The sequence below is a fragment of the Amblyomma maculatum genome, chromosome 11 (assembly GCF_055883805.1).
Source record: "Amblyomma maculatum isolate TAMU_Amacu chromosome 11, ASM5588380v1, whole genome shotgun sequence".
NCBI lineage: Eukaryota > Metazoa > Arthropoda > Arachnida > Ixodida > Ixodidae > Amblyomma > Amblyomma maculatum.
This window is the reverse complement of record NC_139354.1, coordinates 43,031,684-43,045,540: the sequence shown is the minus strand read 5'-3', so window position 1 is coordinate 43,045,540 and position 13,857 is coordinate 43,031,684. Positions and strand designations below refer to the sequence as shown.

Below are 13,857 nucleotides of genomic sequence, written 5' to 3'. Positions count from 1 at the left end.
TGGCCGGAGAGAGAGGAAATGCCGTGTGTTGAGAGGCGCCGCAATTACGCGCTGGGCGGGTATTGCATGAGTACAGGTGGGCGGGAGAGGGTTGGTGCTTGCGGAGCATTTATTCAGCATCAGTGTAAACAAGGCAGTATGCATGGCGCGGAACCTTAAGGGCCCTAGTATTAAAAACACTAGGTCGAGTGTCTAGACAGGGACCCCATTGCGATTGCCTCAACCCGCACAAGATGCATACAAGACCTACTGGCCTTGGGTAGCCGAGCTGAGCCACCTCCCAGTTCTCCAGAGAAGGGTTTGATTGAGAGTAATCGATGTTTTTCTAGTGGCAGGCCCACATCATTTTATAGGTGTCAGCCGCCTCCCTACAGTGCTGGCGCTACCGTGAACTGGGGATCGAAACATTTAAGCACCAGGGGGCACAGCATCGTGTTGGTGAAAAGGCGGAGGAGCAGCACCTCGTTCGCTTTTCCCGGTCTTCTGCAGAGATCGGCGTAGGTGCTATGCGAGTCTTTAGAAAGGTTCTAAGGTAATTGACAGAGTAGGTGCGTTGGGAATGGGTGTCCTGCGCCGATTCCACACTCTAGAATACTACCCGGAGAGAGAGCGCGCAATGCCCGGTCTGAGAGGGAACTTGAAATGCCTCGGCCGAGTCCAAAGCTTGTGTCGCTTGAACAGCTGTGCCACCCTACGCGTGTTTGTAGCTTTGGAGTGCGCCGCGCGTTGTTGGTGTGCTCTGTTTTCTCTTAAGACGGCATGCGGAAAGCAAAAGAAATCACTACACATGTTCCAGGACAGCTGCGGGAAAAGCTGAGGACAGTTACACATCTTGCGGTGGCTACTTATGTCAACCAGTTATCGCGGGTAAATTTCATGAGCGATTGAGCCTAGCTCTAAGGAATTTTCTTTTCCGTTGAATTGATACTTTTGTAAGTTTCTATCTGTTTATCGACTTTTAAGTGATTTTGCCAACCCTAACAACGGTATAAGTTTTCCTTTCCTTTGTTTTTGAATGTCTGAGCAACGTTCAGCCCTGGCAGGCGGAATTTGGCTGAAACATTTATTAATAACAAAAACAAAGTTAAAAGCTCCGTAATTTTGCAGACAGGCAAGCCTATTTCAGTAAACAAGCGAGTATGGCTAAACACTAAAACGTGATTGATACAGGTAAGCGTGCCATCCTCTGCTTTAATTTCAGCTTCAATAACCAAAGTACGCATGCTGACATGCTGAAGGAATTTATTATGTGAAGCCAATAGCACGCTGCTTTTGGGAAGCTCACGAAGTTCGTAATTTGTGAGGCTGCGCCAGTGTGCTCATGTGCAGCCTTCCGGATTGTTAACAATACCAGTCTAGCCTCGACTATTCGCAGCTGAAACGCCGGGCGCCAAAAAAGAGGCGAACGTTTCGCGAGGGCATGTCTACAATGCCCATGAAACCATTTGTAACCTTTACGAAAACGGATGGATGGCTGAGGTCCCCTGATATTGATACATTATTTAATTATAAAGAATTACTACACGTTATCTACCACTAATATTAAGACATGTAGCAACAAAGCAAAGTTACACTGAATTCCCTGAAGCTTGGTAGTTGAAGTAAAAATTTTCGTGTTCCGGGGTTTGTAACTTAGGACTATCGTCAATCCGAGGCAGTCTCTCTGTCGACTAAGCTAACAAGGATAACTAGATATGATACGATAGGGCGAGAGCGAAGTGACCGAGAAGCTTAAGTGGATATAGTGTTCTTCAAATTTTACAGAGGTTCACCAAGGTGGAGCAGATAGGTAATAAAGGCAGTTGTGCTCTGATATTAATTAAAAGAAATGGTTCGGATAATCTAAGTGGAAGTGCAATCGAAGACAACCCTTGCGGGGTTTTAAATTCATAGCCATAAACTCGCATCATATAACTCACAGGCATAAGCTAGCATCACAGCCGATGCGAATGATCGTTCACTCCCGTGTTCTGCTTTGCTTTGGCTAAGTGTCGCTGCACTGGGTCTGACGCTCACGCAGTGTATATAAATGTACAGGAGACTGTCCTGGTCAGCGCGAACACAATGTTATTTTCTGAACCAATGGAGGACAGAGTGATCTGACAAAATTTGGGTCTCACCATTGTCATGAAGGTACTCGAAAACGCCTAGAGAATAGGCTTTTTACATGCATTCATACTGGTTTGCATTGCCACATCTGGTCTTTGTCACATCCGTGCAACCACACCTCACGAAACTGCCATTCACTTATTGTCGGTTTAGGAGAGGCTGAGAAGGGCGCTAGAGCAGAAGCGGTCATTCGCCTGAATTGGAAGGGCAGAATGCCGTCGGTTACCATGTGTTTTAATCTGATGCCTTTCGATGACATTGAAAAAGGTTGTAGTCTAAGAAACGCGCAATATTTTTTTGTAATGTACTCGACTTCGCTTAACTTGAGAGTGCTAAACTGGCTTTGTCCTCGGCATTCGCAAATGCTGCATAGAAGAGCCTAAGTTTACTTTCTGCAGTCTCCCGCTGTCATGTCGCAGCGGCTGCTGGCTTCCACATTCTTTTTGGAAAAGGCCTTTGGCCTTTTTTAATAAGCGTAGGGGTAAATGCCTCTCATGAAAGCTTCAGCGCTACAAATGTCTTAGTTGCCGGGCAATGTATGGTACTGAAGATTTTCTTTGCATTGTAAAAAGCAAGCTAAAGGAATTTGAAACAGAACCATATACAAGCAGAGGAAGGCAGCCTTATTGTTCTCGTGTCGGCTCTTGCTGGTAATATCTATGAACATCATGGAGCATTCCTTAGGCTATCATTGAAGAACACGTATTATACGAGCATACAGAGAGCAATCCGCCATGGGCAGACTGATCTTTACTGAACGATAGCAAGTTTCAAGTCAACAAGAACTCGAACAGCAAGAGGTAGCATATGAAAGTACGTTGGGTACTCGTTGTAATGAAATAACCTATATGGAGAAATATTGTGCTCAATAGTTTACTGGAATTTTTCTCAATACTTAATGCAGAAATGCATATCTGGAATGTTTTCGAAGCCTCAAGCTTACGCCCTCAATAAGGTGGCTTCTCAACCAACGCTTTATGTTGAGGCTGATGTAAAAGAATAACAGGTGGACAAGCTTCTATGATATGGTGAAGTAATATTCTGGGAATAGAAACACGCGCCCACGTACTGTGCGACGGCTACACAATCACCGCGACAAATGAAATGGTCGATCCAGCGCAGCGTCGGAGCGTCTGAATGACGATGATGGTCAAAGCGACTTAGTAGCTGAAACTCGTGCAAGACCGCGTAGTACAGTTCTTGCCTAAACAATGTATCAGTGCTTCATCGAGGAAATCTGCGCGGGATTAGATTATAATGTGCCCAGCTGTTGCTTTGATGATGATGCATGCTTAGCCAAACGTCTCGCTCCCTCGGCTTACTTAACTTTGAGTCGCTTCATGAGATAGTGGAGCCGCAGCCCAGTGGTGTAAAATCCCAGATCTTCGCCGAATAGTCAACACTCTGCTAACCACTTTCTGCTTTCTGGCTGTGAAATTCTCGCATGTTTTCATTCCGCCAACTCGCAGTCCCAGGCCCGACGCCGAACCGACTCCTCAAAGTCCAGACAGAAGGAGATAGCGCCGACATCTGTTACCTCACGCACGCCTACAGCTTGCGTGGGTGGAGTTTCGGACACGCGTACAGAGCCTAGGAAGTAAAACAATTGGATCACAAACACATGGAAACAATTCTATAGCTGTATATAATGCTACCTCATCAACAAAGTTAGCATGATTACACGCACATTCGCATTTGCTATGCAGTACGTCTTTATAAGAGAGCACTGCCAAGCTCCGTGCTCGCTGTTCAGTTATAACGTTTTCTTTTTACAAACCAAACAACTTGTAGTGGGCAAAGTAGCTGTGCTTGACATTGTGTGCGCTATTGTTCATTCTAAACTTTCCAATGTCGTGGACTGCATTGAAAAAAAAAAAGGGTATTCCTTAATTTGCGTTGAAGAAATGTGCAAATCATATTAAAATTTGCAGTTCTAGAAGTAAAGTGATATTGTTACTTGAGTAATATGGCTTATAGTTCTTGCTTTGAGGCTTTAGTGCGGATCTGTGGGGAGGTTAGAGGGATACGTGATCATTCCATCAAGCTTTGGCTAAAGGGCCGCAATTTGTACCCTCTAATTATGACTTTGCAGTCAACTAATCCTAATCTAGCGCGATCAAATCTGAGTACAATGCGTGCGCTGATTGCTTTCAAACGATGTGTGTTTGCAGATAGGAGATTTATTTCGTAACGTGGTGCTTCTGGATCACGTCGCTCACATTGAATTCCTTGCAAAATATGGGAGTCGTTTATCTGGCAATCTCGGTCAGAAACGACATGTTTTCAAAGCGCACAGGCACGAGAAAAAGGAACATAGCACTCTGAAAACCCATACACTCGCTATATCCTAGCAGCGAGCTAAGTGAAGTAACACTTGTTTTATTTCATTCACCTATGCGAGAGGACAATGTACTTGTTAAGATGGTGAATTAGTTTAGCATGCATGAAATAAAGTAAAGCAAGTGTTTGTGAGTTGAATGTGTAGTTATTGCGCGCCGACCCTGTGACTACTGAAAGGAACTTGCTAAAACTGTGCCTCTACAACTTCAGGATTCTTATTTAATTTCCGCAATTTTATATTGTAGACCCAATGTCGTGACCAGGAGATTAAAAGTTAAGGCTTTGTGAATGCCAAACTGGTGAGACTAATTGTTACTTTTCGTTTCATTCTTAAGTAGTTTTGCTGGTTTCACTTTATTCTACATTGAGACGACATGTAAGGAATGCACCATGCCGCTGATATTTAGTTCTCACTGTGAAAATATGAGAGGCTCATACTACTTATGCTGCCCCGCAAACTCGCGTTGAAGCCCCAAAGTGTTAGAAAGGAAATCAATGGCGTTTGTAATATTAAGGTGGATACAGTCTTCGTGCTTCGAAGCATCACACAAAGGGTTCGGTATGCGTTAAATGATATTGCTATTAAGTTTCAGTTTTCTTTATTTTTAGGCAGTCAACACAAGTGACACACTGTGGTTGTTATGGCAAACTTACAGGAATGGCTTTGATGTCTGCGCAAACGGTATATGTGTCAAAGTCAATGAGACCTGCATTCGTAACATGAAGATTAATATAACAGACAAAGAATACTACTTGAACCAAATCATGATAGTGACAGAAAGCGAGTGAGTTTACACTTACTAATTTGCAAATAGACAGTGCCCTTGATTAACTGCGGCATATTCAAGGAGATAGTACATCGAAAGCCTGCAGAATGTTTAATTTTTTAAAGCGTAATTTCAACAAAGCGCAGTCAAATGTCAAGCAGCTCCTGTATTTCACTTACATAAGGCCAATTCTTGAATATGCATGCCCTGTATGGGATCCCCAGTTTATTTATTTATCTGACATGCTCGAACGCGTCCAAAATAATGCTGCCAGATTTGTGTCTAACAATTATAATTTTTCATCTAGTGTCACGTCTATTAAACATCACCTTGGTTGGGAATCTTTAGCTCACTGCAGAAAACATTTCAGACTGCAGATCATGTATCGAATTTATTTTGGAAAGTTGAGCATTGACAAAGACCGGTATCTGCTTCAACCTCGCTTTTTATCTAGACGACTTGATCATCAGTGGAAGATCCGCGAAATAAAATGCCGGGCAGATGTGTATAAAACCTCGTTTTTTCCACTGACGATCAATGAGTGGAACCGGCTGCCAGCTGGCATCACTGAGCGTTGCACTGAAAATTTATTTCGGGATTTTTTATCGGATGTGTGACGTGGCGCCCAGTTCTCTTGCGTGTGTTTCCTTCATTACTTTGTTTTTGAGTGTTTTCATCACTTTGTTCGTCGCGCAGTTGCCCCCTTTAGACGCATGTTTCTCATTCTGCATTATCACTTGTGTCGTGTTATTTTCTTCATTTTTATGTATTTTATCACTGGCGTTCCCAGCAAGATTATTTGTCCTCTCCCCCCCTGCAATAATGCCTTCGGGCGCTGCAGGAACCTGTAATAAATAAATAAATAAATAAATAAATAAATAAATAAATAAATAAATAAATAAATAAATAAATAAATAAATAAATAAATAAATAAATAAATAAATAAATAAATAAATAAATAAATAAATAAATAAATAAATAAATAAATGCGGTTAAGTGATGTACAAACTATTGTAACACGCAGTGTACCCTAAAATGATTCTATCGGCTAAAATGTTCGCTTACTCGCACTCATTTTTCGAACACAAATAGAATATATCCGCAGGACGTTTGGATGTTCTACTTTGTTCAAAGCGTTGATCAAAAATATTCATAATGTGCGTCGTCTGAAACATCGGAGAAATAAACAAAGCCTTCTTTTCTGGAGCTGATGCTGACGACGAAGCGGATTGGCCAAAGCTTCGATTTTAAGCACCGATTCTTCTAATAAAAGCGCATTTTGGCGAAATTCCTCAGAGATACGACGAATTACAAGGAAATTTTCAAGGACTGCGTAATACCACCTCAGTGCATGGAAGTGTGCGAACTCATAGCAGCCAGAGAAGGTTATGAAGGCAGAGAAGCTAGAGAAGACATGGAATATTTAGCAGGTACTGAAGCTGCAGAAGTCACAGGTGGGCGTTAATTAATTTAGCTACGTAACGAACGAACGTTTCCCCTCAAAACGTAAAGAAGTTTGAGAAAGCGGGAAATAGTTCATTAATGGGGTAAAATATCTTAAGCAGACATTTACATATATGAACGCTACCAAAACGACCTAGTGCAGCAGTGCGCGCTGTACTTTACCGTCAGAATCATTGTTTATTTTTCCAGGTCAATTCGAATTTGAGCAGGCAGAGGATTAATTTAGGTATGGCGCAATCTTACTGAGCGAAACTACCATCGGGAAGGGTGGGGGGGGGGATGGGACTCATATCCATTGGGCGTAATCCTATTAGCTAACAAAGGTGGCCGCGGATACCGGTCAACCCGTACCGCGGGAAAAAGAGGCGCAGCAATGGAGCGGCGGGCTCAAAGAAGGAAGCGAACGGGATAGCGGGGGAGAAGAATCGCAGGCAGTGGACGAGACGGGCCAACGGAAGACAAGCAAGACAGAAGACAGGCTGCGCCACGTCCTAGAAGCCCGGGGTCAAGCCGCCGTTCAAGTTAGGTCCCCCTCATCTCGGCTCCACGCCTGGCAGCTCATCCCACGGCCAGCTGAACGAAGGCAGCAGCGGCAGCATTCGGCCTTCCACTACCTGGCCTTGGCAAAAACCCAGCCCTTCTTCGGAGTCCGCGGCGCACCACGACGACGCAGCGACGGAGCCCAGGGACAGCGGGCCGTAAGCGAAACTGCGCCAGTTGTTTTAATTAAATATGTTAAGAAACTATATCCGAAGTATTTGCCTGCATCTTCGCATGCCCAGTGTAGACCCAGCACTACTTTAAAATCTGAGTTACCACACGTTTTCGAATTCGGCCAGTGTTGTCGGTGGATTCGTTGCAAGGCTTGCAAGAAGCGATTCCTTCCCACTTTTGAATAACAGTTTCACTTTATAATCCTCTGTCATGTTTGGGTTAGCGCGGCGGAAGAGGCGCTTCATTTCGCTGACTTAAGTGAGGACAGACTCCTCAGGGAGTTGGGAGCAGGAGTTATGCTCTTTCTTTCCTTACCCCGCTCCTGAACTATTTGAACAGTTCCTTCGTGAAGCTCTCCCACGTCGTTAGCGAGGACTCATTGTTTTCATGCCACGTCCGTGCTGTTCCATCCAAAGCCAAGAGCACGTTCTGAAGCTTCAAGGCGTCGTACCAGTTAAATGCATCAACCCTAGCGTAACGGTCCAGCCAGTGCTCGGGATCTTGCCTCGCGGTGACACTGAAAATGGGAGGCTGTAGGGGCTGCTTCAATACGATCGGTATCGTAGACTGGGCCATTCTCAGCGTCGGGGTCTTCTTCCGGTGTAGAACGCGGCCCGGCAGCAGACCGTATTCGGGGTGGAGCTCTTGAAGCCGGCGACTGGCTCGGTAATCTGTAGGCTGGTCCCCAAGGGCGACAGGAACTATGATGAGGTCATCGCTTGAAAGGGCAGGCCGGATCTCAAAGGGCAGCGCATCCACCAGATGTAACGTAGTGGTGACAAGCCTGGTAGCCAGAAATGAAGACACTGATGTTGCATTTGGATAAAACTATTGGGCTGACTTGCGCTAGCAAAATAACTAAGCAAATCGGTGGCGGAAATAACAGCAAAGCCAGAAACAGTGACTAGCATAACCAGGAATATTGTAGAAACGCCCGAGAGTGGCTGGAATCTTCGAGATACATCTCGAAGCATCTTTCACGACAAGGAAAATGATAAAGCATCGTATCGGGACAACAGGCATGAATAAGCAAACAATACAGAATCGATCCGCGCGCTAGATTCACAGTGATAAGGCCAATTGTCAGCGGATGTCTATAAAAAACAAAAAAGATTCGAATGATTTGCGGCAATAAAAATGATGATACAGCTTGATGATTAGCTTAACAGTGTTACTGAAAGAAACGTTCACTGCATGTATACACAAAATCTCACAAGGTGTTTAAATATAACACGTATAACAGGTATTTGTATATTTTTATTTTTTTTATTTATTTGCAAGTACTGTTAGCCCTTCCGGGCTGTTACAGGGCGGGCAAAGTACATTCAAGCGGCACAACAAATTTCCAACTCTTTCTCAAAAGTTTCTAAAGAACAAGTTTTTTCAAATACGCTTCGGTCAAGGTTGTTCCATTCAATGATTGTTTTAGGCAGAAACGAAAATTTAAATACTTCAACTCTTGGTACATGCTTGGTATATATATATAACTGAACGTATATAAGGTATTTCAATATAACTATACTGGTAACAAAGTGGATTCCAATGAAAGAAAGCGTAGCAGGGGGCAGCAAAATGTTATGTGAGCGCATGAGGTTATAAGAAGTTCATAGGTGTCAAGTGTAGGCAGCTAGCACAGGACTGAGTTAACTGGAAGAATATGGGAGAGGCCTTAGCCCTGCACTAAGTATAATCAGGCTGATGATGATACCTCTGGAATAGATTTATATATCTTAGCGAATGCTACCAGAGATAACGTGTCAAACAAGACAATTAATCATGTTGCGCAATATCAAATAGTAAAATTTACGCATAGAAGGCAGACAAGCCAAGAACAAAACTATGATCGCGAAAATAGCGATGTGTATTTGGACCAAGCTGCAGCCTCGAGAGTACATATGGGTAGCATAACAACATATATTGTTGTTATGTATTGTTATGTTACAATACAAAAACAACACAAGCAACATATATTCTGTCCCAGAATTAAAAAAGGCCATTGGTTCAAAAAAGAAGTAAAAGCAAGTAACCAAACAGGAAATATTTCTTTGGAGAAAGATATTACTTGAGCTTAATTACAGTTTCTACAAAACAAATCTACAAAATAATCCATCACGCCTGTAGGTGCTTTTTAAATACCGGTTATTCGAACGCTAAAATACAGCACACTTCTTAGCACGAACCATTTGACAAATATTGGTACTCTGCTGAAAAAGGTCGGCCCGTCATAGGACCAGTGGATTGCCATCCTAGCACCAACATTTGACCGATCGTTAGGGCTGCCTGAGTTCTCACAAAGTCATGAGTGACAATAGTAGCTTTGAAGCTGTCAGCAATTTCTTCATGATGAGCGAATAGTTGGCCGAAATTGTAGGATTGCCTTATAAATGATTGACTTAATCCCTTATCCCTGACTTTATCCCTACGTTTTAGCGCATGGCTAAAGAAGTACTCTGTTTCACCGGAAGGGCGAAGTAAACATGCAACATGCGACAGCAACATGCGACAGCAACATATTGGAAAATTAAATTATTAAGCATGGCGCCACGCGCACAAGCAGAGACGCATCTCATTTCAACTCCGCGAATTATCACTGTGAAAACGGTCCAGCAAATATGCTCTGCCCCTGGCTTATACGCTAACTAAGCGAGGAGCAAGGCGGGTACCACTGAGGCACTGCATCCCCTATCACACACAGGACCCCAGTTCATCGCGTAGGACCTGTGCGCCAGCCGCAACCATGCTTTTGGAATTGGCTTTCAAGATACGTAGAACCACCGCTACCATACGCATACTGCCGGTATCCTAAAACGGCGATAATTTCCCGAGAAATTGTGATAACATCGCTGTGAAGGTTATACCCTCAAACGAAAGGCGTTGCTTATGTGTCGAGTCTCCACAGTAATGCAGTGACAGACCATTGTTTCTCTTGTCTGCTAGCCAGAATGCGTCTACAACAGTGCCAGGCCAATAACTACTCGGCCAGATAAAACAAACACGCGCCGAAGTGAGCTGCACGGTGATCGGGACAACACACGGAAAAACGCATGCGCTCTACCTGGCGTGCCCTCGACGCCCCTGTATAGCACGAACAAAAAATGAAGGTGCCTAATGTTTCCTTGCTAATGGTAGTCACAGTATACACAAGATAAATAAGAACGCAGACATGTTTGTTGACTTTAGTTTCTTGACATGGACACTATGGCGCAAGGGGAAAAAAAAAGGCTGATATTCTTGTCATTGTCATAACGACGCAAATCAGTCGCACAACGCTTCGTATCCTCGGCGGATCGAAAACTTCAGTGCCTATAGCATTGATTAAAATAGAACATTTGTACACTAAAGAACTGAGCTGTTATGAAAAGACGCACTTTCATCAGACCACTTCTACAGGCTTTCCGCGATATCATGCACCGTCTCTAAAAAACACCGAGATTCACTGTGCACAAGGGCTCCGTTGAGAGAAGGCAATAGGCAACCTGCAATGGAGTTTGCTGAGACATGTGGCGCCACCTGGCGGCCGACGGGAGCTAATACTGAGGCGGCGCAGAAGCTGACGCCGTATATGTTGCGGCCGCTGTGTTCCTTCTGCGTTCGCATTTTGTTATCCCAGTGAGTGTGATTTACTCATTTAGTGACTTCAGTGGTCTCGTGCGATGCTTCGACTACTACGGATGTGAACAAGAATAAAAATAAGCGCAAGGGCGGCGAGAAAAGACTACCACAATCACGAAGGAGACCTAAGCGTACCGCTTGCTGGGAGAACCTGGGGAGAATGATGAGAGGAGATATTGGCTGCGAGAGAGTAATGTAACTGAAATTCGTTTTGTTAAGGGGCCATTGGCGTACAGACGCCAAGAAGCTAAAATAAGACGATTGCCCGTGAGCGGAGGAAACGGTATAAAATTCTGACTCGGGGAGTCGCACGCTGGTTGGGGCACACTACTCAGTACACGCTGTAAAATGTGGCGTATACTGGTATATTCTGTGCAAGATCGAGTGGCATACGTCCAGAAAATCAACAAAGCCGTGCAGCCGCAGCATCGTATTCCAGCCGCATTTCAACGGAGGCGAAATAAAAAAAAAATGTTCGTGGATCTGTGAACCGGATTTCTAATGCGGTGTCTATTCGGAACCACAAAGCCAAAATATCTTCAAAACTTCCAATTACAGATTTCAATAAGCGTATTTATCTGTAAATTAGTTCTTAAGGTGCTGAAAAAGTCGAAGTGGCGGAGTGTAGAGGCCCGTGATACTGTGTACGCTGAGAATAGAATTTCGTTCTATTGTTCGCGCCAAATATTTCTTTCACCGACTGCTCAAGCTACTCAGGAGTCTCTTGTCTCAGTCGATAGAATATTTCATCATTGGTAACAACAGTAAAAAATTCTAACTCTTAACGACCTCCGTTACGAAAGCTTTGCCGTTGAATGCCAGCATTTCCCGCCGGCTTTCCCCAAGCTTGAGGTACGGAGATACAAAATGCATGTCAGTTATTGTTGTTGTTAAGGGCTTTATTTTTCCAACGGTGTAGGAGGCCCCCTACTCCCTGCCCCCGGCACGCACAGTTTTCGTTGATGCACGTACGCTACAACCGCACAGTGCTTGCAATCGCCACGACATCCGTAGCGGGTACCGCACCATGCCTCCTGTAACTTCCGCGGCACTGTCGAAAGCTGCACCACGAACAAAAGTGTTCGTCATGGTATTAAACTTTAAAGCAAAACCGCGAGGAAATTATTATGCTGCTGTAATCAAACAGCAAGAACAAAAAAAGAAGAAACGGCGATCAATCTCTTCTCAGGTCCTCTATGCACTTTCAATGTTTGGGTATGAGGTGTGAACGCAATAGGTGAATGAAAAGCTACGTTTACAACATTTTTCATTCATTTATTTATTTCTTAATTCATCATCACATATCCGACTAATGCCCTGAGAGAATAAATTTCGTTAAAAAAAATTCCGTCTACTCACGCGACATTCAAAGCTGTGCTCGCGGGTGTTCCGTCGCGAGCAGTGCGCACTTCGCGGTGACGTCGACACCGTTCACGTTTTAAACATGAGCGGGAGCGGCGCTGCAGTGCCGGCATGATCGGACGCGTCTCCGCACAGCTCAGTGCTTTGATGCTGTTATCGGGAGAAATCCTGCCCATCGACTGAAAACGAGTGAAGAATCGGATGTCGGAACCCGCTGGGAATTCGTGGATAACAAGTTCTCCACCAAGTGAGTCCGATTTCTCGAATCATCAAGGATTTTTGGGGTGAAGCGAGCTAAGCCTAACCCAGACGATAAGTGGTCGAGGCCCCGACGGGGGAGCCGAGGGTGCAGCAGCGCCACCGGCGGCGAAGAAATTCAGCACGGCACGAAGCGCGCGGGAAAATTGAAGTGAGTGCAGCCATGGAGGTGGTTGAAGGTGAAGAAGTGGACCCGCGGGAGTTCACGGTGCCGGGACAGTGGTTCCAGTGCAGAGGGAAGAAGGTTGTCCCGCTTGAAAAGAGCAAGAAGGAAATCGAGGCCGAGCAGTTCAGGCTTAAGCAGGCCGGAAGAAAACTGGCAGCATTTTCTGTAGAAAGACAAGAGGCAAGAATCCCGGAGGGAGCGGACAAGATTATTCTCCGACCCGAAGGAGGACTAGATAGACTCCTTAAACATGGAGCCGCATATTTAACAAGAATGATCAGGGCGTCGGCGGGCGTAAATATTGAAGAAACGGAAGAGGAAGACATCGTGTTACCCAACACGAAACAACATTCCATTCTCATCGCTACAACAAGTGGGGAAAGGAAAATGAAATACGCGAGCATAAACCGAATTAAGCTAGGGGAAGAAGAAGAGGTGGCAGTCTTCGCCTACGTGGGCACTCCGGACGGGTGCGGCAAGGGAGTGGTGCATGGGGTGGATAGGATTTTCACCCAAGAGGACATCATGCAAATGCTAAGGCACAAGGCAAACCCGGAGGCTATCGGGGTAAGAAGACTCGGGAAGGATTCCACGACTATATTAATACTCTTCAAGGAGGAGAAAGTACCGAGGACCGTCATCCTTGGGGGAGCCCCGCACAGATGCTACCTGTATAAGAAGAAATATGAAGTATGCAAGGCATGCGGAAGACTAGGCCATAAAATCGACGTATGTCCAAACCCGACAAACATCAAGTGCCGTGGTTGCGGACAGGAAAATCCACCAGAGGACCACACCTGCAAGCTGAAGTGCCAACTCTGCGGGAAAGAGCACATGCTGGGGGACAGCAAATGCAAGCTGATCCATCGTACACCGTACGAAATCAAAAAGAGAATCTGGGAAAAGAAGATGAAGAAAGAAGCGGAATCGGAGGGAGCAACCAACCAAATCGCAAAAACCCAAGAACACCAAAGCCGCCCTAGAGCCAGACAAGAAGGGGAGAAGGAAGGGTACAAGCCCAGGACGAGCTCTTTCCCTAGACTAGGAGAGGAGCAGCGGACAGCC

The 13,857-nt window shown here is 44.9% G+C and overlaps 1 protein-coding gene across 1 annotated transcript in view; it reads right to left on the bottom strand.

The window, feature by feature from the left end:
* The window catches only part of LOC146173652 (glutamate receptor U1-like), a 138,322-nt gene extending 136,080 nt beyond the window's left edge, over window positions 1–2,242 (bottom strand). Inside the window, exon 1 of the mRNA XM_084584833.1 lies at window positions 2,121–2,242. Coding sequence (XP_084440959.1) covers window positions 2,121–2,129 — 9 coding nt within the window. The 5' untranslated portion in view covers window positions 2,130–2,242. The remainder of the gene's footprint in view (window positions 1–2,120) is intronic.
* Window positions 2,243–13,857: the final 11,615 nt, after the last annotated feature.